General features: G+C 45.4%; 2 protein-coding genes across 7 annotated transcripts in view; one reads left to right on the top strand and one right to left on the bottom strand.

Annotated features, from left to right (window-relative positions):
- The first annotated feature begins 474 nt into the window (after positions 1-474).
- On the top strand, positions 475-17,510 carry LOC101039447 (RNA-binding protein 4B). 5 transcript variants are annotated; one of them, XR_012518211.1, is made up of 3 exons: positions 475-886; positions 12,125-16,244; positions 16,930-17,510. XR_012518211.1 is itself a non-coding variant. In XM_003941222.4 (3 exons), the coding sequence occupies exons 1-2, from the start codon at positions 475-477 to the stop codon at positions 12,790-12,792; spliced, it is 1,080 nt and encodes a 359-aa protein (XP_003941271.1). In that variant the 3' UTR covers positions 12,793-12,801; positions 16,930-17,510. The 5 variants fall into 5 exon arrangements, 3 of the variants coding, with proteins under 3 accessions (XP_003941271.1, XP_010350289.1, XP_074257845.1); XR_012518210.1 differs by having other exon boundaries at positions 16,848-17,510; XM_003941222.4 differs by having other exon boundaries at positions 12,125-12,801.
- RBM4 (RNA binding motif protein 4) overlaps positions 14,363-27,418 on the bottom strand; it is a 35,853-nt gene continuing 22,797 nt past the window's right edge. Inside the window, exons 3-4 of one of the 2 annotated variants that reach the window (XR_012518209.1) lie at positions 15,214-16,656; positions 14,363-15,173 (exon numbers count right to left, since the gene is read on the bottom strand). Coding sequence is in view for 1 of the 2 variants with exons in the window: in XM_074401743.1 (XP_074257844.1) it covers positions 16,502-16,656 (155 nt within the window). In the remaining variant the exon portion in view is untranslated. Of the gene's footprint in view, positions 16,657-27,418 lie in introns of both variants that reach the window. The other variant, XM_074401743.1, reaches the window with a different exon arrangement.

The following is a 27,418-nucleotide window of genomic DNA, read 5'->3' as shown; positions in this document are numbered from 1 at the left end:
TGGCCGCTGGGGGGCGGGTAATTGGTCCCGGTTTGGGGGAAGAGGGGACTTCTTTCTTTTTAGGGTATCTTAAAAGGTGCTAGCGCACGTAGGAGAGGCACATAGATTTCCCTCCAAAACCTTATTAGCAGGCGCACTGCGATAGATGTTCCTTGCTTTTGCTTGGGCGTTTCTCTTTCCTCATTTTAAGACATGGAACAGCTTATTCTGGTATTTACGCTCCATTTCACGGAGATGATAGACTGCCCTATGCATGCTGACCCTCGACGTGCTGTTTGCATGTCACACACAGCTCGCACTCCTCAAGAACAAACCGCCCTCCCTCTATTGAGGAAGAATAGCGAACGTCTATGTGAGGGTCCTTAAGGTGCAAGAACTTTGGAGGAGTAGACGAAAATGCTGCAGTGCACCGAAATTTCCCACCACACCCCTGACTTTTGAAATCTTGTTTTTCTCTCCCAGGCTCTTGTCAGGATGGTGAAGCTGTTCATCGGAAACCTGCCCCGGGAGGCCACAGAGCAGGAGATCCGCTCTCTTTTCGAGCAGTATGGGAAGGTGCTGGAATGTGACATCATTAAGAATTACGGCTTTGTGCACATAGAAGACAAAACCGCAGCGGAAGATGCCATACGCAACCTGCACCATTACAAACTTCATGGGGTGAACATCAACGTTGAAGCCAGCAAGAATAAGAGCAAAGCTTCAACCAAGTTGCACGTGGGTAACATCAGCCCAACTTGTACCAACCAAGAGCTTCGAACCAAGTTTGAGGAGTATGGTCCGGTCATCGAATGTGACATCGTGAAAGATTATGCCTTCGTACACATGGAGCGGGCAGAGGATGCAGTGGAGGCCATCAGGGGCCTTGACAACACAGAGTTTCAAGGTGAATTGCTCTGGGCCTGGGTAGTAGAGCCGGGTGGGTATAGCTCGAGACAGGCAAGAACACAAGACTATGGGAGTGGCAGGGTGGTTTCTTCCATTATGTTTTAGCTGGAAATAACAGATGATGTTTACCTCCGTTCAGCATAATTTACTCCTGGGGAAGCAAACACTTCCCCATTTTAGGTTTGCTAGGACATAGGAACACAAATTGTAGGTTACTTTATCCTGCAGGATTCTTGCAATCTTTTGAGTGCTGTTGGAAGTTAATCTGCCTGGGGAAACGAGTACCTTATGAGAGAAGGGAAGATGAAGGTCCATGGGTTACCTACTTGTTTGGTTATGATCAGGAAGCCTTATATTTGAGGGTTTAAATGCTTAAGATTTATGTTCTTTACTGCCTTAGGCAATGAATACTGGTGGGAAAGAAGGAAAAAAGGTATCTAGAAGAAACCCTATATTATAAATCTGGGTGGCGAGTCTGGATCTGAGGGAGTATCTTTTGGTGGCTCAAATTTGTGCGGTCTATTCAAGCAGAGTCAAAAAACATGCCATGAGTGTTCTGCTCCACCTACCATTATTTAACCCTAAGAAAAACAAGGGCATTTCCAAATATATCACACTGAATGAGAATGATGGTCCCACTCTTGAAGAAATTCCAGTAAAACATCCTATAGCATATCATATTATTTATACTGATAATAAAGGTATGTACATCGTCACTAATACCACAAGAGGTTTGTCAGAAGTCTCTAGAACTGTGCTAGTAACCACATGTGGCTTAGTAAATCGAAATTAATTGAGATTAAATAAAATTTTAAATTCAATTTTTTAGGTGTATACCAGACTCATTTTAAGCACTCAGTGAAGCCTGTGGCTACCCTATTAGTAGAGACAGAACATTTCCATCATCATAGAACATTCTTTTGGATAACACTGTTCTACAAGTGTTTTGTTAACAGTGTCGTCTTGGACCTCATGTTCATAGCCAGTTACGTGCTTCCTAAGTCAACACCTTTTATCCCCTGGGTGTCTTTAAAGGGGTTGTTAAGTACTTTTGGGTCCTCTGTTTAACCTAGAAAACAGAATGAGAAAATCAGTACTGTAATGGAAGAGGAGGAAAAGTTGACCAGCAAAGGGTAAGAAAGTTTGCATAGTGGAGATTGGTAGAGGAGCCTATAGAGTTAATGATCCCTAGTGAGGCTAGAATGAAATAATAGATGTGAAAGTGTTTTGACAGTAAAAGCGCTGTATGATGACAGATGAGTGCTGTTTGGAACCATGAGTGCTTCTGTTCTGGTTTAAAATGTATTGAAAGTAAGATAGTGACGCTTTCCTTATTTATTTGCTTTTCTTTCTTTCTTTCTTTTTTTTTTTTTTTTTTTGAGACGGAGTTTCGCTCTTGTTACCCAGGCTGGAGTGCAATGGCGCGATCTCGGCTCACCGCAACCTCCGCCTCCTGGGTTCAGGCAATTCTCCTGCCTCAGCCTCCTGAGTAGCTGGGATTACAGGCACGCACCACCATGCCCAGCTAATTTTTTGTATTTTTAGTAGAGACGGGGTTTCACCTTGTTGACCAGGATGGTCTCGATCTCTTGACCTCGTGATCCACCCGCCTCGGCCTCCCAAAGTGCTGGGATTACAGGCTTGAGCCACCGCGCCCAGCCGATTTGCTTTTCTTAACATGTTTTTATTATTTTGGAATGTTGCTGCACTTCAGCTTTTAAAAGTATTCTTACTTATTTTAATTTGATGGGGAGATTATCTGATGGACAGTGGAGGTGGGAAGGAGGGTTTTCTCCTAACAGGTAATGATCAAAATGTAAAAGAATATAAAGTTGGGTACAAATTGCAGAGGTATTCTAATAATGTATACAGAATGCCCTTGCCTTTTAAATATATTTAACACAGGCTGGGTACGGTGGCTCATGCCTGTAATCCCAGCACTTTTGGAGGCCAAGGCATGTGGTTCACCTGAGGTCAGGAGTTTGAGACCAGCCTGGCCAATATGGTAAAACCCCGTCTCTACTAAAAATATGAAAAAACTAGCCGGGCATGGTGTTGGGTGACTGTAATCCTAGCTACTCAGGAAGCAGAGACAAGAGAATGGCTTGAATCTGGGAGGTGGAGATTACAGTGAGCTGAGATTGCACCACTGTACTCCAGAGCGAGACTCCATTTGAAGAAATATATGTATATTATATATATATATTTATATATAATATATATTTTATATATAAAATATATTTTATATATAAAATATATATTTTATATATTATATATATATTATAGGTATATAACAATAAAAGAAAAAGGGCAAAAAGATGTATAAAAAAATCAGTTAATTGGGGGTAGTTGGCTTAGGATAAATATGTGTTTTTGTGATGTTTTGTTTTGTTTTGAGACAGAGCCTTGCTCTGTCATCAGGCTGGACTGCAATGGCATGATCTTGGCTCACTGCAACCTCTACCTCCTGGGTTCAGTCAGTTCTCCTGCCTCAGCCTCCTGAGTAGTTGTGATTACAGGCATGTGCCACCACACCTGGCTAATTTTTTTTGTATCTTTAGTAGACATGGGGTTTCACCATGTTGGGCCAGGCTGGTCTCAAACTCCTGACCTTGTGATCCACCCACCTCGGCCTCCCAAAGTGCTGGGATTACAGGTGTGAGCCACTGTGCCCAGCCCAAATATGTGTTTTAATAAGGCAGGTGTAATTATTTTTGGAAGTGAGTATCTGAATAATGCAGTGGATCCATAAGATTTTTTAAAACTTCACTCCCTTAGAAAGTGCAGACACTGGCCAGGGGTGGTGGCTCATGCCTGTAATCCCAGCACTTTGGGAGGTTGAGGCTGGTGGATCACCTGAAGTCAGGAGTTCAAGACCAGCCTGGCCAACATGGCAAAACCTCATCTCTACTAAAAAAAATATATATATATAAAAAATTAGCTGGGTTTGGTGGTGGGTACCTGTAATCCCAGTACCTTGGGAGGCTGAGGCAGGAGAATTGTTTGAACTTGGAAGGTGGAGGTTGCAGTGAACTGAGATCATACCATTGCACTCCAGAGTGGGCGAGAGAGTGAGACTGTCAAAAAAAAAAAAAAACGAAAAGAAAAAGAAAGTGCCGACACTAAAATGAATTGGAAAAGAAAAATCCTGTATTTGGTTTTCATGTTCTTAGCTTGGCTCCTCTGGAGAGAGTCCTCTACTCCAAGTTATAGATAGAGACATTTTTATAACCAACTCTGGTATTTTTTCTCCCAGATGACAGGAGTAAGCTTAGTATTGGACAGTAAGTTGTAGCTTTACAGAAAACACAATCTGGATACCAGTTTGACGCATTTTTCAATGTAAGTTCTTTTCAGTTGTCTACTAATGAAGGTGGTCTCTTAAAAGTGCCACTCGGGGCCAGGTGTGGTGGCTCATGCCTGTAATCCCAGCACTTTGGGAGGCCGAGGTGGGCGGATCACCTGAGGTTGGGAGTTCGAGACCAGCCTGGGCAACATAGAGAAACCCCGTCTCTACTAAAAAAAAATACAAAATTAGCCAGGCGTGATGGTGCATGCCTGTAATCCCAGCTACTCGGGAGGCTGAGACAGGAGAATCACTTGAACCCAGGAAGCAGACGTTGTCGTGAGCTGAGATTGAGCTATTGGACTCCAGCCTGGGCGACAAGAGCAAAACTCCATCTCAAAAAAAAAATAGGCCGGGCATGGTGGCTCAAGCCTGTAATCCCAGCACTTTGGGAGGCCAAGGCGGGTGGATCACGAGGTCAAGAGATCAAGACCATCCTGGTCAACATGGTGAAACCCCACCTCTACTAAAAATACAAAAAATTAGCTGGGCATGGTGGCACGTGCCTGTAATCCCAGCTACTCAGGAGGCTGAGGCAGGAGAATTGCCTGAACCCAGGAGGCGGAGGCTGTGGTGAGCCAAGATCGCACCATTGCACTCCATCCTGGGTAACAAGAGTGAAACTCTGTCTCAAAAAAAAAAAAGTGCCACTTAAATCCGGCACAGTGGCTCACCCCTGTAATCCCAGCACTTTGGGAGGCTGAAGCAGGTGGAAGACCTGAGAACAGGAGTTTGAGACCAACCTGACCAACATGGTGAAACCCCATCTCTACTAAAAATGAAAAATTAGCTGGGTATGGTGGCACACGCTGTAATCCCAGCTACTTAGGAGGCTGAGGCAGGAGAGTCGCTTGATGAACCAGGGAGGCACAGGTTGCAGTGAGCCAAGACCAGCCACCACACTCCAGCCTGGGCAGCAGAACAAGACTCAGACTCAAAAACAAACCAACAGGCCAGGAGCGGTGGCTTACGCCTGTAATCCCAGCACTTTGGGAGGCAGACGCGGGCAGATCACGAGGTCAAGAGATCCAGACCATCCTGGCCCACATGGTGAAACCCCATCTCTACTAAAAATACAAAAATCAGCCAGGTGTGGTGGCACGCGCCTGTGTTCCCAGCTACTCGGGAGGCTGAGGCGGAAGAATCACTTGAACCCAGGAGGTGGAGGTTGCAGTGAGCCAAGATTGCGCCACTGCACTCCAGCCTGGCGACAGAGCAAGACTCCGTCTCAAAAAAAAAAAAAACAGCAGTAGCCGGGCGCGGTGGCTCAAGCCTGTAATCCCAGCACTTTGGGAGGCTGAGGCGGGTGGATCACGAGGTCAACAGATCGAGACCATCCTGGTCAACACGGTGAAACCCCGTCTCTACTAAACATACAAAAAATTAGCTGGGCAGGCGGCACGTGCCTGTAATCCCAGCTACTCAGGAGGCTGAGGCAGGAGAATTGCCTGAACCCAGGAGGCGGAGGTTGCGGTGAGCCGAGATCGCGCCATTGCACTCCAGCCTGGGTAACGAGCGAAACTCCATCTCAAAAAACAAACAAAAAAACAGCAAAAAAGTGCCACTTGGACATCTTTTGAACCTTTATTTCTATATGTTATTTGCTGCCATTGAGGCTTTTTACATTGTATGACTTCTAAAAGAAAGTGGAATCTGAGTTTACCTCTTTGAGCATCTGTTTCCTTTCTACAGGCAGCAGTGAACTCATTTCCTTAGCACGTAGTTTGCATTGGAAGCCTAAAGAAGCTATTCCTAAATAACAGTTTCAGGCAGCTTAATTGGAAAGGATATGTAAGGGTTCAGGGGTCTTGCTTTTTTCCCTTATATGTAAACAAGCATTAAGTAGAATAATACTGTATATTAGCTACAACCTCAGTATTCTCTGAATCTTCGTACTTGACAGGCACTCAGAAATTAAGAACCCAAGTTTCCCATTTCACAGTATGTTAGTGCTCTTTTCTGTCATAGCTTTCAAAAGAAAACACTTTTATTGGGCTGGTTTTCTGGAAAATGTTGGACAAACTTCAGTAACTTTTGGAAGTCTCAGGAAATCTTTAACCTTTTGGCCTGTCCAAGTGTAGAAGATAAGAATTAATCTTTCAATTTTCTTTACCCTGGTTCTTTAAGGTATAATAATAGAGAAGCATAGTATTTTTTAATTATTATGAAAACTTTAGGGTATTCAAATTAAAAGGCTAGGCTGGGTGCAGTGGCTCATGCCTGTAATCCAAGCACTTTAGGAGGCTAGGGCAGGCTGATCACCTGAGGTCAAAGAGTTCGAGACCAGCCTAGCCAACATGGTAAAACCTTGTCTCCACTAAAACAAAAAATTACCCAGGTATGGTAACGTTCACCTATAGTTTCAGCTACTCAGGAGACTGAGGCAGGAGAATTACTTGAGCCCAAGAGGCAGAGGTTGCAGTGAGCCGAGATTGCACCACTGCATTCCAGCCTGGGCAACACAGCAAGAGTCTCGCAAAAAAAAAAAAATAATAAAAATAAAAGGTTGGCTGGGCGCGGTGGCTCACACCTGTAATCCCAGCACTTTGGGAGGCCGAGGTGGGTGGATCACGAGGTAAAGAGATGGAGACCATTCTGGTCAACATGGTGAAACCCCGTCTCTACTAAAAATACAAAAATTAGATGGGCATGGTCGCGCACGCCTGTAGTCCCAGCTACTCGGGAGGCTGAGGCAGGAGAATTGCTTGAACCCAGGAGGTGGAGGTTGCGGTGAGCCGAGATCGTGCTATTGCACTCCAGCCTGGGTAACAAGAGCGAAACTCCGTCTCAAAAAAAAAAAAAAGGTTAGTTGTAACCATTGGAAAGACTGGTGGTTTTGTTTTGTTTTTTGTGTTTTTTTCTTTTCCTGAGATGGAATCTTGCTCTGTCGCCAGGCTGGAGTGCAGTGGCGCAATCTTGGCTCACTGCAACCTCTGCCTTCTGGGTTCAAGCGATTCTTCCACCTCAGCTTCCCGAGTAGCTGGGACCACAGGTGCGTGTCACCACGCCCGGCTGACGTTTTTTGTTTGTTTGTTTGTTTTGAGACAGAGTTTCGCTCTTGTTACCCAGGCTGGAGTGCAATGGCGCAATCTCGGCTCACCGCAACCTCCGCCTCCTGCGTTCAGGCAATTCTCCTGCCTCAGCCTCCTGAGCAGCTGGGATTACAGGCATGTGCCACCAAGCCCAGCTAATGTTTTGTTTGTTTTTTTGTTTTTTTTTTTTTTTTTTGAGACGGAGTTTCGCTCTTGTTACCCAGGCTGGAGTGTAATGGCGCGATCTCGGCTCACCGCAACCTCCGCCTCCTGGGTTCAGGCAATTCTCCTGCCTCAGCCTCCTGAGTAGCTGGGATTACAGGCACACGCTACCATGCCCAGCTAATTTTTTGTATTTTTAGTAGAGACGGGGTTTCACCATGTTGACCAGGTTGGTCTCGATCTCTCGACCTTGTGATCCACCCGCCTTGGCCTCCCAAAGTGCTGGGATTATAGGCTTGAGCCACCGCGCCCGGCCTAATGTTTTGTATTTTTAGTAGAGACGGGGTTTCACCATGTTGACCAGGATGGTCTCGATCTCTTGACCTCGTGATCCACCTGCCTCGGCCTCCCAAAGTGCTAGGATTACAGGCTTGAGCCACTGCGCCCGGCCCCGGCTAACTTTTTCATAGAGATGGGGTTTCACCATGTTGGCCAGGATGGTCTGGATCTCTTGACCTGGTAATCCACCCACCTCGGCCTCCCAAAGTGCTGGGATTACAGGCATGAGCTGCCGCGCCCGGCCTTGTCTTGCTCTGTTGCCAAGGGTGGAGTGCAGTGGCACAATTTTAGCTCACTGCAGCCTCCATCTCCCGGGTTCAAGCAATTCATGTGCCTCAGCCTCCTGAGTAGCTGGGACTGCAGACATGCGCCACCATGTCCAGCTAATGTTTTGTATTTTGTCAGTAGAGATGGGGTTTTGCCATGTTGGCCAGGCTGGTCTCGAACTCCTGGCCTCAGGTGATTGACCCATCTTGGCCTCCCGAAGTGCTGGGATTACAGGTAAGAGCCACCGCACCCAGCTTGGAGAAACTGGTTTGAAAAATTTTTTTTAACCTATTGCTCCCATTATAGATTTTTTTTTCTTTACTTCTAGGTTTAAAAAAATGATACCTGCATCCTTTTCATGACTACACAGGTAATTTTTGCCACAGATAAACTACAGTTCCCACCCCCTAAATAAAAGCAGGAATGAAGATTGGATTTAGTTTAAAAACAGGGTAAAATTGCTGGGTTTTGTTTCTCAAAACAGGACCCAGAATCTATAAAAGTAAAGTGCAAATTTAATTGAAAATTTTTTGTTTAAAAGCTGGGCGCTTTTAAACACAATTTGCCATCTTACATGGCTCAAGCCTGTAATCCCAGCACTTTGGGAGGCCGAGGCGGGTGGATCACGAGGTCAAGAGATCGAGACCATTCTGGTCAACATGGTGAAACCCCATCTCTACTAAAAATACAAAAAATTAGCTGGGCATGGTGGCATGTGCCTGTAATCCCAGCTACTCAGGAGGCTGAGGCAGGAGAATTGCTTGAACCCAGGAGGCAGAGGTTGCGGTGAGCCAAGATCATGCCATTGCACTCCAGCCTGGGTAACAAGAGCGAAACTCCGTCTAAAAAAAAAAAAAAAGAAAAAAAAATTTTTTGTTAAAAATGTTACTTTTAAGCGTCTGGATTGACTCCTTTTTAGATTGTCATCGTCACTCTGACTTCACAATTGGAGCATAGTTTGTGTCTGTCACATAGCTGAATGTCACCATGTATATTTGAAAGTCATTTATAATCCTTTAGTCTAAACCAGGCGTCCCCAAACTTTTTACACAGGGGGCCAGTTCGCTGTCCCTCAGACCGTTGGAGGGCTGCTACATATTGTGCTCCTCTCACTGACCACTAGTGAAAGAGGTGCCCCTTCCTGAAGTGCGGCAGGGGGCCGGATAAAGGGCCTCAGGGGGCCGCAGTTTGGGGACACCTGCGCTAAACTATAGGGAACTCTGCAATTGAGATATAAATTGTGGCAGAAATCTGTGTTTCTGTTCAAAGCATAGTTAGCATTGTGGCCCTTCTAAGAATTAGAAGTATTTAAATCTCTGAAGATGGCAAAATGCTTTGAGATTTAGTGCCATTTGGTATCTGCTGACTCTATCAGTGGTAATAGTGGATGTTGCCTGTCTGCTAGCAGCTGGAGGTATAAAGCCTGCACTTTTGTTTCTTCTAGAAACTGGAGTGATAGAACTCTTGGACATTGGGCAAGACAAATTTGACTGAAATGGTATTACTGCACTAACCCGCTCCCCTCTCAGGGTCAATGCATGGCACTGTTCTGGCTGCCATCCTGAATAGGGCTGTTTTCCTACAGGATGGTGGAGCACAAGGCTTCCTCTCATGTAACTGCATTCAGAACAAGGTTTGTTAAAGAGAGCAACTTGCTCATCATGGAGGGGGGATTTGTTCTGAGCAGCCCTTAAGAGTAATGAGAAGCCCCTGTTCTCTGCATCTGTGCTGACTGCATTTTTAATTATTATTAGTATTTTTTTTTTTTAATTTATTTTTTTTGAGACGGAGTTTCGCTCTTGTTACCCAGGCTGGAGTGCAATGGCGCGATCTCGGCTCACCGCAACCTCCGCCTCCTGGGTTCAGGCAATTCTCCTGCCTCAGCCTCCTGAGTAGCTGGGATTACAGGCACGTGCCACCATGCCCAGCTAATTTTTTGTATTTTTAGTAGAGACAGGGTTTCACCATGTTGACCAGGATGGTCTCGATCTCTTGACCTTGTGATCCACCCGCCTCGGCCTCCCAAAGTGCTGGGATTACAGGCTTGAGCCACCGCGCCCGGCCTAGTATTGTTTTTTGAGACGGAGTCTTTCACTGTTACTCAGGCTAGAGTGCATTGGGGCAATCTTCACTCACTGCAACATCCACCTCCCATATTCAAGTGATTCTCCTGCCCCAGCCTCCTGTGCATTTTCTTTTGGCTACAGTTTGAAAAGCACTGACTTGAGCTCCAGGAGAGTCAACCTGGGACTAAATACTGCCAGGAATACTCATTTAACTGCTTTTAAAGACTTCAAAATACTGCCAGGAATACTCATTTAACTGCTTTTAAAGACTTCAGATGCTGTCATGAGTGAGGGTCCCTGGGTTTGGTGGTTCAGAATCCCTGGGCAGATTGTTCTCCTCTCTCAGGTTCCTCAGTGCTGGTCATTTTTTGGAAGTGGAAATGGATGTGGCCCATTTGTATGAGCTCCTAGAGGCCTTTAGGCAAATGCCGCACTTTTCTTTCTTTTTTTTTTTTTTTTTTTTTTTTTTTTGAGACAGTCTCACTCTTGTTGCCCAGCCTGGAGTGAAATGGCGCTATCTCAGCTCACCGCAACCTCTACCTCCTGGGTTCAAGCAATTTTCCTGTCTCAGCCTCTGGAGTAGCTGGGATTACAGGCATGTGCCACCACACCTGGCTGATTTTATGTTTAGAGTTTCTCCATGTTGGTCAGGCTGATCTCGAACTCCTGACCACAAATGATCCGCCTGCCTCAGCCTCCCAAAGTGCCTGGCCAATGCTGCATTTTTCTAACTAGTTGTTAATCCCTATAAAGAATTGTAAGTTACATTGCTGGATGAAATGCCAATTATTTCATTACATGTGAACACACTGTTCCTAAGAAACAAGTACTGTTTCAAAATCTGATTATTCTTGTTGAGAGACCTTGGTCAGATAGTTTTCCACAGTAGCTTTGGGGTGGGTGAGTGAGGGTGAGTTGAAATCTGGAAGGTCTTAAAACTCCCAGAGATACTAGAGATGAAGCAGTTGACCAACTAGGTATGGTTTATATACCCATGATTGGGAGCCTTCTGGTGACATCTACAAAAATAGCTGGAGGAAACAAGATGGACGGATGATTGATGTGGTTTTTAAGCAATAAATGCTCATGCCTACCTGATCCTCTATCAGTGAGAGATGAACAAGATGCCTTCCAAATTTGGCATAACTGAGGTTTTGTTGGTTATTTGATTTGTTGGTTATTTGATTTTGAATCGTTATGAGTAATAGTCTTAGAAGTGAGAAGACTTTTCCAATGTTTCTGTTTGAGGGGAAAGAGGAAAGTTGTGGAGACAGAAGCAGGAGGGAGTCTGGTCTACTCCTGGCCTAAGTAGAAAGTATTGACTGGTCTCTGCAGAATCAAGTTTTCTAGCTCTCATTTGTATTAAAACTTCAACAACTGAAAAAAAAAAAAAAAGAAAAGAAAAAAACTTCAACCACTGGCCGGGCACAGTGACTCACGCCTGTAATCCCAGCACTTTGGGAGGCTGAGGCGGGCGGATCACCTGAGGTTGGGAGTTCGAGACCAGCCTGACCAACATGGAGAAACCCCTTTACTAAAAATACAAAATTAGCCAGGCATGGTGGCACACACCTGTAATCCCAGCTACTCAGGAGGCTGAGGCAGGAGAATTGCTTGAACCTGAAGAGGCAGAGGTTGCAGTGAGCCGAGATTGTGCCACTGCACTCCAGCCTGGGCAACAAGAGCTAAACTGTCTCAAAAAGGAAAAAACAAAACAAAACTTCAACTACTTTTTAAAGGAGGTTGCTGAGCTGAGTGCGGTGGCTTATGCCTGTAATCCTAGCACTTTGGGAGGCCGAGGTTGGTGGATCACCTGAGGTCAGGAGTTCAAGACTAGCCTGGCCATCATGGAGAAACCAAAGAGTTTGTTTTTTTGTTTTTTTTTAAAAAGGAGGTTGCTGAAATAGGGTCACAGGAGTATGTGTGTTGGGGGGGGGGGGCCTTATGATAACTAATTTACTTTCATTTGGGGAGGAAAAAGAAAATGAGTTGCAATAAAGTCTTCTTACATCTATTTCTTCAAGGCAAAAGAATGCACGTGCAGTTGTCCACAAGCCGGCTTCGGACTGCCCCTGGGATGGGAGACCAGAGTGGCTGCTATCGCTGTGGGAAAGAAGGGCACTGGTCCAAAGAGTGTCCAGTAGATCGTACAGGTCGTGTGGCAGACTTTACTGAACAGTATAATGAACAGTATGGAGCAGTTCGCACACCTTACACCATGGGCTATGGGGAATCCATGTATTACAACGATGCATACGGAGCACTCGATTACTATAAGCGATACCGGGTCCGCTCTTATGAGGCAGTAGCAGCAGCAGCAGCAGCTTCTGCATACAACTACGCAGAGCAGACCATGTCCCATCTGCCTCAAGTCCAAAGTACAACTGTGACAAGCCACCTCAACTCTACTTCTGTTGATCCCTACGACAGACACCTACTGCCAAACTCTGGCACTGCTGCCACTTCAGCTGCTATGGCTGCTGCTGCGGCCACCACTTCCTCTTATTATGGAAGGGACAGGAGCCCACTGCGTCGTGCTGCAGCCATGCTCCCCACAGTTGGAGAGGGCTACGGTTATGGGCCAGAGAGTGAGTTATCTCAGGCTTCAGCAGCTACACGGAATTCTCTGTATGACATGGCCCGGTATGAACGGGAGCAGTATGTCGACCGAGCCCGGTACTCAGCCTTTTAAAAACTGGAGGTGAGAGAGGGGTGGGTATGGTTAAGAGATTCTATTTAGTTCCCTTGCAAGAGACCCATGCTTCATAGAGGAGGTTAGAGCCGCCTGTTTGCTGTCCAGACAGTACCCAAAAAAGGTGCAAATTACATGTTAGTCTTCAATGTTTCTCTAGCTTAGGCCTTAAGTTCCATTTGGCCTGTCAAGCTGTTAGTATATGACTCCAACTTGTTCCTTCTGAGATAACAACAAATTCAATTTGTTAGAACATTCTTTAATCAGTTGCAATATTTGGTTACAGAAAAACAATTAAGAGATCTAACATATGTACACTGTTTATATCAACTATACAGTAAGACTGAAAGGTTTTATTCTTTTATGGAGAAAGGAACTAAGGCTCAGAGAGGTTTACTTTGCCCAGTTGTTTGGTAAATGAAAGGTAGAGTTAGAATTCAAACTCAGGCCTGATTCCAAACCCCATCCTCTCTCTACTACAGAAGTACTACAGTGGTACGCTGAAGGGTACAGGTTCAGGGGTTAGTAATGATTATCACAGTGAGAATTTTAACTATTATTTTAGGATTCTAGTTTGCTAATAAAACTGCTCTTTGAGGCCAGAGGCAGTGGTTCACACCTGTAATCCCAACAGTGGGAGGCTGAGGCGGAGGATCACTTGAGCCCAGGAGTTCAAGACCAGCCTAGGCAACATAGCAAGATCCTGTCTCTACAAAGAAAAGTTAAATTAGCAGGGTGTAACGGGGGTACCTGTGATCCCAGCTACTCAGAATGCTGAGGTTGGAAGGATTGCTTGAGCCCAAGAGTTTTAAGAGGCTGCAGGCTGGGCATGGTGGCTCACACCTGTAATCCCAACACTTTGGGAGGCCAAGGCAGGCAGATCACGAGGTCAGGAGATCGAGACCATCCTGGCCAACATGCTGAAACCCTGTCTCTACTAAAAATACAAAAATAAGCTGGGTGTGGTGGTGGTGCATGCCTATAGATGCAGCTGCTAAAGAGGCTGAGGTAGGAGAATTGCTTGAACCTGGGAGGTGGAGGTTGCATTGAGCCAAGATCTCATAACTGCACTCCAACCTGGGTGACAGAGCAAGACTCTTGTTTCAGGAAGAAAAAAAAAAACGCTGCGGTGAGCTATGATCACACCACTGTATTCCGGCCTGAGAAATGGTCTCTCCCTTTTTTTTTTTTCTTTTGAGACAGAGTCATGCTCTTGTTGCCCAGGCTGGAGGGCAGTGGCACAATCTCGGCTCACTGCAGTCTCCGCCTCCTGAGTAGCTGGGATTATAGGCACGTGCCACCACGCCCAGCTAATTTTGGTCTTGAACTCCCAACCAGAGTTGATCCACCTGCCTCGGCCTCCCAAACTGCTGGGAGCCACTGCACCTGGCTTTTTTTTTTTTTTTTTTTTAAAAACAAACTTACTTCTTAGGTCATCATCCTTTTCTCAGAGGACTCTTCTAACATACCTATATGCCAGAATAAGTCCTATAAATTTCAGATGTTTACTTCTAAGACATTTACTTCAAAGTCTCATGGAGTTTAGTAATCTATAGTATCTTGTTCTATATGGGCACTTAAGCCCTGTTTCTTCACAGCCTGTGAGGCTGTCATTTAGACCCTGATGCTTCCCATTTCTTTTTTTTTTTGAGACGGGAGTTTCACTCTTGTTACCCAGGCTGGAGTGCAATGGCGCGATCTCGGCTCACCGCAACCTCCGCCTCCTGGGTTCAGGCAATTCTCCTGCCTCAGCCTCCTGAGTAGCTGGGATTACAGGCATGCGCCACCATGCCCAGCTAATTTTTTGTATTTCTAGTAGAGACGGGGTTTCACCATGTTGACCAGGTTGGTCTCGATCTCTCGACCTTGTGATCCACCCGCCTCGGCCTCCCAAAGTGCTAAGATTACAGGCTTGAGCCACCGCGCCCGGCCTTGATGCTTCCCATTTCTTCCAGCAATTTTTGTGGTTGAAGTGAGGAACATTTAAGGAATTATATAAACTGATAATTTTCAGATGTGTAGAAAATTGCATAGGTGATGAAAGCCAATGTCATAGGACTATAAAATTTTACTGTTTCCTACATCAGGAAATGTGTACGAAAAGTATTAGAATGGCAATTTTGAGTATCTAAAGATGGATAAATCTTTTCATCTGAGTGGAAATGGCATCATGACAACTTTATACTCTCATGGTTTTCTTTGTACCTTGAAATTGTGCATCACTTGAATCCCAGTAGCAAGGTTAAAGTGAGTTACTACTGAGTTTCTAGTGTTGCTAACTTATCAATTTGGCAATAAATGTAGAACACAGCAAAGCAGCTGTGTGCAGTGGCTCATGCCTATAGCCCCAGCTACTCAGGAGGCTAAGGCTGAGTAGTTTGCTAATAAAACTGCTGCCCAGGAGCAGTTTTATTAGCAAACTGCTTAAAATCCCTTAAGCCCAGGAGTTTGAGGCTGCAGTTAGCCACTGCACTCCAGCCTGGGCAACAGAGTGGTTCCTCTCTCTAAGAAAATGAAGAAAAAAACGCCAGGCATGGTGGCTCATGCCTGTAATCCCAGCACTATGGGAGGTGGAGGCGGGCGGATCACCTAAGGTCAGGAGTTTGAGACCAGCCTGACCAATATGGTGAAAGCCCCAAAAATTAGCCAGGCGTGGTGTTGGGCGCCTGTAGTCCCAGCTACTTGAGAAGTTGAGACAAGAGAATTGCTTGAACCTGGGAGGTGGAGGTTGCAGTGAGCCAAGATTGCACCACTGCACTCCAGCCTGGGTGACAGAGCAAGACTCCATCTCAAAAAAAAAAAAAAAAGAAATTAAAAAACAAAGCCGTAGACTTTGCTCTTTTATGTGACTTGAGAAGCAAATATGGTACAACCTGTAATAAGTTGTACCCTATATGCATGTCACCAAGGCTTGAGATCTCGAGACCACTGTGCAGCAAGTCTGTGTTTGCGTGTGTGAAGTGATCTTAAAATCTGTAATTTGCCATTAATTTTTACTTTTAATGCAGCTGGATCTAGTATGAGGTGGGATATGCCTCTGAAGTAAGCTGGTATAAATCTATCAGATAACCTGTTTCTCTCAAGGGTGTTTCAAAGTTAAATATTAAATTCATATATTGTGGTCTTCAAAAGGTATTGCTAGGACATTTTTAAATGAATTTTGACTGCAAGCAGTGGTTGTTCAACTAACCTCTTTTTAGTGATGACTTTTAAAGAAACTTACCTTCCAGGTGTGAACCTCAAATGGACTGAATAACCCTGAGTTGGTTGCAGTCCCAGGAGCCTGATGTTAATGAGGCTGCCAGGATGAAATACTCCAGAACTGTTGGGGATCCAAATTCGGGTCTCACCCTAGCAGAACTGATCCAAGAACGTCACAACTTTTGAAGTCGATTGGCACAGATCAAGACCAAGATTTGGCCCTTTGTCTGTAATAAGTAGAGGAACTTGGTGTGAGTTAACTTTTTTTTTCCCCCAGCCATTGGTGTCTGGAGTTCCCATCATCAGTAGAAGAATTAGAGAATTCTAGGAGTGATTTCTTCTTTTGATTTGGCAAGGGAGATTTGGTCAATTAGGGGAACTACTGGAACTATGACTCTAACTCCGTGAGTGTGCTGACATGTAGGTGTGTTGGAATCGGGTGAATGGCTGCTCCTTGATACCCTACCCTTGTGACCATCATTTCTGAAAGCTTGTTTACTGTGAAAGATTAAAACAAAACATTTAGAATAGTGCAGTTGGCCACATAAGACATCTCAACATCTTCTGTTTTCCTGGACCCCAAAATTAAATTGCAGTTCTTGATAATGTATATATGCCCTTTGTTGCAGCAACAGTAGACTTCTGTCACAGGGGTTATCTTGCCTAAAAGGTGGATAAGAAAGATTTATCACCAACACATTCTTCAGCTAGATTGCATCTTGTCCTATATATGTACCCATAAATAGATTCCTATATATAGCTATTAGACTCCTAGGTAATTACATGGGATGTGAGTTAGATCCAGTCTGACTTGGTTTTGTTTTCTTCTTTGTCCCCCCCCTCCCCCAATACAGGACGTGACCCAGGGCCCTTGTACTCGGAGCCAGGCTGCTCTCCAGGCATTGTGTAAGCCTCTTGTGTTGTGCTCTCTTTCAGGTAGGATAATTGCGGACTGAACCCTCGGGCTGCGGTCATATATGAGAACTTGCTCCGCGCGGTCCCCTTTGCCGGGATGTTTCCATTGCTTCATGTTTCAGTAAACAAAAGGAGTTTGTGACCAACTATGTTTTCTTTCTTAATTCTTCTAAGTTGACTTTTCTTTCCTCCTGATACTAGTCTCTGTAGCCTTTCACTCTGTTCCTTATATTCTCAGGCTCTGAGCAGCCCTAGGTAAGGATTATGCTGGCATCCCCTTTTTCCTGTGCAGTGGAACCCCTCTTATCTTGCTTTCCCTAGGAGTTGAATCCTTCTCCCTGTCTACCTGCAGCATCTCCTTTCCCTTTAAAATGACCATGTAGTGGCAAGCAGCCTTTTACTCTCCTCTGTTAGCTCTGGACTCTAACATTGAAGTTAAATCTTCTGAAATTGGTAGGACCATTGGGGATTTTGTTTTGTTTTGTTTTGTTTTTTATGTCTGACCTGTGATCGTGGTACAGCATTAGCTGAAATTTAGCCTTGTTTTACTCCACTCGTTCCCTTTTTTAAAATTTTTTGACAAATAAACATTTCTAACACTATCTTTTTGTGTTTGTGTGATTGGTATTTACCACTTTTGACTCTTTCTTAGTTCTTAAGCTACAAAATTCAAACTAATAGAGGTCTGAAATTTGGACATAGTAGGAAGGATTTAAGGCTGGGCATGGTGGCCAACACCTGTAATCTTAGCACTTTTGGAAGCTGAGGTGGGTGGATCACTTAAGCCCACTGAAGAAGTTGAAGACCAGCCTAGGCAACATGTTGAAACCCTGTCTCTACTAAAAATAAAAAATTAGTTGGCTGGCTGGGTCTGGTGGCTCATGCCTGTAATCCCAGCACTTTGGGAGTCTGAGGTAGGTGGATCTGGTGAGGTCAAGGAATTCGAGACCAGCCTGACCAACATGGTGAAATGCTGCCTGTAGTCTCAGCTACTTGGGAGGCTGAGACAGGAGAATCGCTTGAATCTGGGAAGCGGAGGTTGCAGTGAGCTGAGTTTTTGTGCCATTGCACTCTAGCCTGGCGACAGGAGTAAGACTCCATCTCAAAACAACAAAACCCACCCACCCACCCCCCACCATGCACCACCACACTTGGCTAATTTTTGTATTTTTAGTAGAGACAGTTTCACCATGTTGGCTAGTATGGTCTGAATCTCTTGACCTTGTGATCTGCCTGCCTTCGTCTCCCAAACTGCTGGGATTATAGGCATGAGCCATTGCGCCCAGCCCAGAGATGCTCTTAAACCAGTTTAAAGGCTAGCAGAACCAGGGTAGCAGTTCTTGGAGTAATCCCTCCATCAGAAAAAGACTAAGCTAGATTCTCTCCTAGGACCTATCACATTAACTCAATTTGTATTCATGTACTTAATAATACTGAGGCTAGGTGCAGTGGCTCATGCCTGTAATCCCAACACTTTGGGAGGCTGAGGTGGGAGGATCACCTGAGGTCAGGAGGTTGAGACCAACCTGACTAACATGGAGAAACCCTGTCTACTAAAAATACACACACAAAAAAAAGCTGGGCATGGTGGTGCTCGACTATAATCCCAGCTACTCGATAGACTGAGGCAGGAGAATCACTTGAACCTAGGAGGTGAAGATGGCAGTGAGCCAAGATCGTGCCATTGTACTCCAGCTAGAGCAACAAGAGCAAAACTCGTACATTCTTGACAGGTGAAGCAAAGTTTTCCCTTACTTCTTAGGCAAGTGGACTGACAAATACACAGAAGTTAACCTGTCCATGCGCACTATTCCAACCAGTGGTTAAGTACATAAGGCTTATGTTAGCTTTAGTATTCCCCAGGGAGGCAAGACTGTGTTTTCCAAAAGGGAAAACAAGACAAAAATGCTGGGATTTCCTTGTGAGCTGCAAGGCAACTATGCACAGCCAAGAAAAAAAAAATTGCAGATTTTGCTGGCCTCACCAAAATCTCTGGTGGTTCTGTGCTATATTTCAGCCAATTTAACACTGAAGTTTAACATGTTGGACACATGGCTCATGCCTGTAATCCTAACACTTTGGGAGGCTGAGGCAGGCAGACTGATTCAGGAGTTCAACTCCAGCTTGGGCAACATGGCAAAACCCCCATCTGTACAAAAAATACAAAAACTTAGTCTGGCATGGTGGTGCGTGCCTGTAATCCCAGCTACTCGGGAGGGTGAGGCATGAGAATCGCTTAAACCCAGGAGGCGGAGGTTACAGTGAGCTGAAATCTTGCCACTGCACTGCAGCCTGGGTGACAGAACCAGATTCTGTCTCCAAAAAATGAATAATAAGCATATTTTGATAGATTTTATCTCATTGTCAGAATAAGAAAACAAATTAGATTTTCTGCAAAAAGAGTTTGACATCATCACTGCACAACACTTCTAGCAATGATGGAAGTATTCCATATCTGCGCTGTTCAATTTGTGGCTACTAGTCACGTGTGGCTACTGAGTACTTGAAATGTGGCTTATGCCACTGAAACTGAGTTTAATTATAATTAGGTATATGTAGCTAGTGGCTACTCTATTGGACAGCAGTTTAGATAGTAAAATAAGCTGCTCACAGAGGGAGAAAAAGCCTTGCAGAATTGCATAGACATTTCCTGTAGAAAATCCTTTTTAGGGAATGTGTTCTCTTTCCGGGTCCACAAGGAGGCATAGTTTTTGTTGTTATTGTTGTTTTTGAGACGGAGTTTCGCTCTTGTTACCCAGGCTGGAGTGCAATGGCACAACCTCGCCTGACTGCAACCTCCGCCTCCTGGGTTCAGGCAATTCTCCTGCCTCAGCCTCCTGAGTAGCTGGGATTACAGGCACGCACCACCATGCCCAGCTAATGTTTTATATTTTTAGTAGAGACGGGGTTTCACCACGTTGACTAGGATGGTCTCAATCTCTTGACCTCGTGATCCACCCGCCTCAGCCTCCCAAAGTGCTGGGATTACAGGCTTGAGCCACCGCGCCCGGCTGGCGGAGGCATAGTTTTAAGGGCAAGAACTTCCTAGCGCCATGCCCCGCTCCCATCTCTCTACATCCGGGAGATTTAACGGTTTGTTTGAATTTCGAGGGCACAGGAAGAAACAAAGTCAATCACTGCAGCGGAAGTTCTGAGGTACTTTCGTTGGCCAGGAGTCTTAGAGAAGGTGGAGGTTCCTCCCAGGTTAAAAGTCCCCTTCTTCCACAGCCCTTCGGACTCCATGTTTGGGTCCCCATCCACGAACACTCCCTTCGTGGAAGCCATCTTTCTCCTGCATTTCCCCTCTGGAGTACCCTTCCACACACACTCGTGGAGGCCTGTCTTTCCCTCCTGAATTCGATTTCTCTCTCCATTCCCTTCCACTTAGTGTGGAAGCTGCTTTTTTCTCCTGGATTCCATCTTTCTGGATTCTCTCACTGAGTGTGAGAGCTAACTGTTTCTTTCTCTGGTTTGTCTCTGAATAAATCACTTCCTACTGAATAAATCACTTCCTACAAACACTTTTTTTTTTTTTTTGAGACGGAGTTTCACTCTTGTTACACAGGCTGGAGTGCAATGGCGCGATCTCGGCTCACCACAACCTCTGCCTCCTGAGTTCAGGCAATTCTGCCTCAGTCTCCTGAGTAGCTGGGATTATAGGCACGCACCACCATGCCCAGCTAATTTTTTGTATTTTTAGTAGAGACGGGGTTTCACCATGTTGACTGGGATGGTCTCGATCTCTTGACCTCGTGATCCACCTGCCTCGGCCTCCCAAAGCGCTGGGATTACAGGCTTGAGCCACTGCGCCCGGCCCCTACAAACACTTTTAAGTCTAGCATTTACTGCACACTGCATCATGGTCCCCTTTTTCTCATTCTTGAGAGGGCAGGAGACCAAAAACCTGGAGAAACATCCTTTCAAGAGAGCTGAGGGCACCCTGAAGCCCTAAACCCAAATATTACACTTTTACCCCTGAAAGAGGACTGCTGAGTAGGACAAACTTATTTATTTGGAGTTGGACTCTTGCTCTGTTGCCCAGGCTGGAATGCAATGGCACGATCTCGGATCTGCAACCTCCACCTCCTAGGTTCAAGCAATTCTCCTGTTTCAATCTCCCCTTACAGGCGCATGCCACCACACCTGGCTAATTTTTGTATTTTTAGTAGAGACAGGGTTTCCCTATATTGGTCAGGCTGGTCTGGAACACCTGACCTCAGGTGATCCACCCACTTTGACCTATCAAAGTGCTGGGATTACAGGCGTGAGCCACTGCGACTGTGCCCAGCCAAGGTACTTATTTCTATACCTTCCTACATGAGAAATTGCATAGTGTGGATACAAAATTTCTTTAGTTCACCAATACCAAGTCTCTCACTATAGACCATTTCAGATTCCCATGAGGCTACTCAATGCTAAAAGCTCCTGAATTCATTTATCAGCTGTTTGAATTTCTACTGTGAGCTAGGATGTGGGACCACAGTGATGAAATGAGGCATGTGTGGTTTCTGTTAGAGAAGCAAGCCCTAATTCCATTTGTGGACAGATACAGGGCACTATGAAACATACAATAGGGATTGATGGGCAGCTGCTGTTCCAAGTGGAGGAAGCTGCACATGTGAAGGCTCCATCAGGAAGAGTATGACACCTATTAGGTATCAGAAAGGGAGCTCCGTGGCAGAAGAAAAGCTATTAAGAAGAAATCTGAAGAGGTAAGTTATAGGCACACTTCATGGAGGGCCTTGTAGAATGTCAGATTTTCCTTTTTATCCTACAAGTAACTGGAAGCTACTGTTTTTAGGTTCAGAAATAACAGCATCAAATTCATTTTTCTTAAAACCACTGATTAGAAAGGAACAAAAATGAATAGCATCATAAATGTGAGATTTGTCTGATATGTAACAGAGGTCTCTCCTAATGAAGTCAATAGAGTTGGTATTTTAAAGGAAGGAAAATTAATTCATAGGAAGACGACCATGCTTACAGGCACATGATTCAGGGGATAATCAGGGAGGCGGGGTTTAAATCCCTAGGTGGATCAAGCCATAAATAAGATGGGCTGTGCCTGTCCCACCCTAACATTTGTTGAGCACTTGTTGTGGGCCAGGTCTTGCCTAAAGAATCTGCACAAGGCACTGCTGAGTTCTAAGGGGCAGATATCAAACAGGGTCTCTAAGTGATCTTAAGAGACTACTGACACTATGGTGGTTAGAAACAGGTCTGGCAGGGCGCCGTGGCTCAGGTCTGTAATCCCAGCACTTTGGGAGGCTGAGGTAGGGGGATCACCTGAGGTCAGGAGTTCTAGACCAGGCTGACCAACATGGTGAAACCCCATCTCTACTAAAAATATAAACAAATTAGCTGGGCGTGGTGGCATGCACCTGTAATCCCAGCTACTCAAGAGGCTAAGGCAGAAGAATCACTTGAACCTGGGAGGCGGAGGTTGCAGTGAGCCAAGATGGTGCCAGTGCATTCTAGCCTGGGTGACAGAGTGAGACTCCGTCTTAAAAATAATTAAAAAGAAATGTAAAGGATTTTTCACCCACCTCCATGTGGTAAAGACAAAGACCCCTGTGACTGTTCACTACAGCACAAAGCTGCAAGCAGCAGCTCATGAAATGGAGATAAGCAGCTGGCTAAGGGTAGTAGTCTTGTCCACATGGAAGGGGATGGGGTCAGAGGCTTGCAAGCTCTTCATATGGCAGTGAACTAGGTGGCCCTGGCCCACATTTGGCTCTGGTATCTCAGAAGCCTGACAGCAGCTATGAGAATTAGGAAAAGTGAGTGGCTAGGGAAAGTCCTCCTCCCAGCACTGTGGTAGTACCACTGTACCTCTCCACTTTGGGACACAGCCAGCAACATTCAGTGGCCATGTTTGTGACTTGTATCTCACAATCAGTTTAGCAGGATGTGTGACCAACACTCTGGAGCACACATCCTCACACTGAATGGCACTGCCCTCAACAGGATGGTGGGAGTAGGGGTTAAGTCACAAGCCTTTTTGGAAAGTGGAGCAATAGCCCCTACCCCAGTGAACACCCTGGGAGAGCACCAGGCCCTGCAGGGCAGCCAGAATGCAAGCACGTCTGGCCCAGGAACTACCTCTGGTGGAGACTGCAAGCCCTGGGCCCATTTGCTATCAGCTAAAAGTATAATACAGGCTCTGGAGGGGAATGGCAAAACTCAAGTCCAAGCCTGTTACGTAACCTTGGACATGTTGCTTCGTCTCTGAACCCATTTTTTCATTTGTCAGTTGGAAATTATATACCTTCCTCTCAGAATTGTTTGGAGGAGTTAATGTAAAGCATTCCAGAAATGTTGGCTATTACTATTACAAATGAACTGTGCCAGGCCCTGGAAGACCATCAACAAGCTAGAAAACTGTGTGACCCCTCCTGGAGCTCACAAACTGAGACGGTAGACCTTAAATAAACAAATAGATCTGTGCTGACAAACTACCAAGAGGGCTGTTCCTGCACGGGGAACATAAGGTCCATGTGGGGACCGAAGTGGTAACTGAGGGAGAGCTGTCAGTGCTCCCTCTCCTGCCCTGACTTGCTGGCAGTGGACACTCCAGACAAGCTGCTCCAACTCTGCCTTCAGGGCTTACCAAACCTCAAACCTAAAGGGCCCTCCCAGTTTATCAGGTAGTTCTGCCATATCTGCTTTTCTTGACTGCCAACCTCTTACGGGCTGGGGATGACTCCAGTCCTAACAGAGACCATTTATGGGTCCTCTGGTCCTACTCCAGTGTCTGGCTCTGTACTGGTACTCATTTCCTTGAATGACTGGTGGCTGCTAAAGCAATAAATGGTGAGTGGGATAGGATAGGATAGGATAGGATAGGGGAGTACATCATTCACATGGGAACCTACATATACACATTTATTAACAAACACCCATTATTTGTGTTTGAGGCATTATTTCCAAGCACTGGGAATATGATGGTGATGAAAGGTAATTCTTGTTTCCCTTACAGTTTGTGAAGAAATTATTCAATAAATGAATGAGCAGAGAAACTGAACCGGGTACAGTGGCACATGCCTGTAATCCCAGCACTTTGGGAGGCTGAGGCAGGCGGATCATGAGGTCAGGAGTTTGAGATCAGCCTGACCAACATGGAGAAATCGGTGGCTAGATGTAGTGGCTCACACCAGTAATCTCAGCACTTTGGGAGGCCAAGGCAGGTGGATCACCTGAGGTCAGGAGTTTGAGACCAGCCTGGTCAACATGGTGAAACCTCGTCTCTACTGAAAATACAAAAAAATTAGCTGGCATATTTAGGTACCAAAACTAGGTGGCAGGAGCCTGTAATCCCTCCTACTCAGTAGGCTCAGGTAGGAGAATTGCTTGAACCTGGGAGGTGGAGATTGTAGTGAGCCTAGATCACACCACTGCACTCTAGCCTGGGCAACAGAGCAAGACTCTGTTTCAAAAAAAAAAAGAGACTCCATCTCAAAAGAAAAGAAAAATTGGGATAAGTACCACAAATTAACACAAACTGGGTCCAATGGCAAGGAATAATGTGAGGATGTACCTACTAAGCTACAGGTGGTTTGGGAAAGCATTGCAATACTTGATCCTGAAGCTAAGACCTGAAGGATAAGTCAGCTCTAAAGCAGTCAAGACAAAGTTCCTTCTAGATTTAAAAAAATCTGAAGGCAAGAGTTCAGTATATGTACAAGAATGTGAAAGGAGAGACAGTGTGGTCAGAAAAGGATACATAAGCAGGGAAAAGGGCCTGAGATGGTCGGAGTTGGCTAGACAAGGCATTTTTCAAGGAGCCTTCAAACTAAGGGATTGGGCATTTTACTTTAGATAAAATGGGAAGTTGCCAAAAGGAGGCTGTAAGTACCAAAACTACCATCTGATTTACATTTGAAAAGATCATTCTGGCTACTAAATGGAGAATACTTTGAAGACACAAGGGTAAGGAAAAGACAGACCTGGAGGTCACTGTAGTCATCTTGGTGGGAGAGGATAGCATGGGCTAGAATATAGCTATGGCAAAGACATGGAGAAAAGAGGCAACATGTGATATAAACGTGCTCAAGAACTGCTAAGGGTTGGGGATGGGGTAAGGATGACTAACAGGAATCTGGCTAGAAGAGAGAAGAGGATAAGGAAGAATGAGGGAAAAATGATTTTAGAGTGGACAGTCTCAGGAGCTCTATCTCAGATACAACAGTTTGAGGTGTATTAAGAGGACAAGCTGGGAGCAGTTGCTCATGCCTGTAATCCTAGCACTTTGGGGGAAAGGCGGATCACGAAGTCAGGAGTTCAAGACCAGCCTGGCCAATTTGGTGAAACCCATCTCTACTAAAAATACAAAAATTAGTTGGACATGGGAGTATGCGCCTGTAGTCCCAGCTACTCAGGAGACTGAGGCAGAAGAATCGCTTGAACCTAGGAGGCAGAGGTTGCAGTCAGCCAAAATTCCGCCACTGTACTCCAGCCTGGGCAACAGAGCAAGACTCCATCTCAAAAAAAAAATAAAAAGAGAACCAAGAAGAAATGTCAACTACATCTCCAGATCCCTGAAGCACAGCAGACATCAAGAGTCTTTAGCAACTGGATCAGTGTTACCTAACAGAAATACAGTGTGAGCCACAAATGCAAACCACATCGATAACAGGTGAAATTAAACTGTGTTAGTTTTATTTTCCCCAGAGTCTAGTAATTAGGAAAAAAAATAAAAACAGGCCGGGCGCGGTGGCTCAAGCCTGTAATCCCAGCACTTTGGGAGGCCGAGGCAGGTGGATCACGAGGTCAAAAGATCGAGACCATCCTGGTCAACATGGTGAAACCCCGTCTCTACTAAAAATACAAAACATTAGCTGGGCATGGTGGCACGTGCCTGTAATCCCAGCTACTCAGGAGGCTGAGGCAGGAGAATTGCCTGAACCCAGGAGGTGGAGGTTACGGTGAGCCGAGATCGCGCCATTGCACTCCAGCCTGGGTAACAAGAGTGAAACTGTCTCAAAAAAAAAAAAAAAGAAAAAAAAGAAAAACAATTTTAATGTTCTTTAACCGAGTATGTGCAATTACCACTTCAACATATAATGAGCATTGAAAAATGAATACTTCACGCCTGTAATCCCGGCACTTTGGGAGGCCAAGGCAGGCGGATCATGAGGCCAAGAGATGGAGACCATCCTGGCCAACATGATGAAACCCCATCTCTACTAAAAAAAAACAAAAATTAGCCAGGCATTGGTGGTGTGTGCTTGGTAGTCCCAGCTACTCGGGAGGCTGAGGCAGGAGAATTGCTTGAACCTGGGAGGCGGAGGTTGCAGTGAGCTGAGATCCCACCACTGCACTCCAGCCTGGCCCCAGAGCAAGACTGTCTCAAAAATTTTTTAAAAATGAATACTTGGCCAGGCATGGTGGCTCACGCCTGTAATCCCCACACTTTAGGAGGCCAAGGTGGGTAGATTACCTGAGGTCAGGAGTTCAAGACCAGCCTGGCCAACATGGAGAAATCCGATCTCTACTAAAAATTTAAAAAAATTAGCTGGGCATTATGGCGGTCGCCTGTAATCCCAGCTACTCAGGAGGCCGAGGCAGGAGAATCACTTAAACTGGCGAGTTGGAGGTTGCAGTGAGCTGAGATCGTGCCACTGCACTCCAGCCTGGGTGACAAAGTGAGACTCTGTCTCAAAAAATAAAATAAATAAAATAAAATAAATACTTATATTCTTTCTCAATATTAATTTTTTTTCTCTTGAGACAGACTCTTGCTCTGTTGCTCAGGCTGGAATGCAGTGGCCCAATCTTGGCTCACTAGAACCTCCATCTCCCAGGTTCAAGCGATTTTCCTGTGTCAGCGTCCCAAGTAGCTGGAATTACAGGCACATGCCACCATGCATAAAATTTTTGCATTTTTAATAGAGATGCTGTTTCACCATGTTTGCCAGGCTCGTCTCAAACTCCTGACCTCAAATGATCTGCCCACCTTCACCTCCCAAAGTGCCAGGATTACAGGCGTAAGCCACTGCGCCTGGCCTCTCGTATTAGTTTTTAAAATCTCATGGGTATCTGGTACTCACAGCACTGTATGTAGCTCTGGCTACCACACTGGACAGCACAACTCTAGATGGTATATAAAGCCAAAACAATAAATGAAGTATGAAACAGGATTTCAAACTTGGCACTACTGGGAAAGGTGCCCTCCTGTGCACTGGAGTATGTTTAGCAGCATCCCTGGCAACAGCATCCCTGGCAGCAGCACATTGTTAATTGTGACAATTAACAATGACTTCAGGGAGTCTCTCCCTCAGCCTATTCTACTTGCACATTTAAAGCAAAATGGTCAGGCTAGGTGGCTCACGTTTCTAATCCCAGCATTTTGGGAGGCTGAGGTGGGTGGATCACCTGAGGTCAGGAATTTGAGACCAGCCTGGGCAAATGGCAAAACCATGACTACAAAAAAATACAGAAATTAGCTGCTGACAGTGGCCTGTGGTCCCAGCTACTTGGGAGGTGGGAGAATTGCTTGAGCCCAAGAGGC

Source organism: Saimiri boliviensis, chromosome 6 (genome assembly GCF_048565385.1).
Source record: "Saimiri boliviensis isolate mSaiBol1 chromosome 6, mSaiBol1.pri, whole genome shotgun sequence".
In the NCBI taxonomy this organism is placed as follows: Eukaryota; Metazoa; Chordata; class Mammalia; order Primates; family Cebidae; genus Saimiri; species Saimiri boliviensis.
Note: the sequence above shows the minus strand (reverse complement) of the source record. Positions and strands in the feature narration are given on the sequence as shown.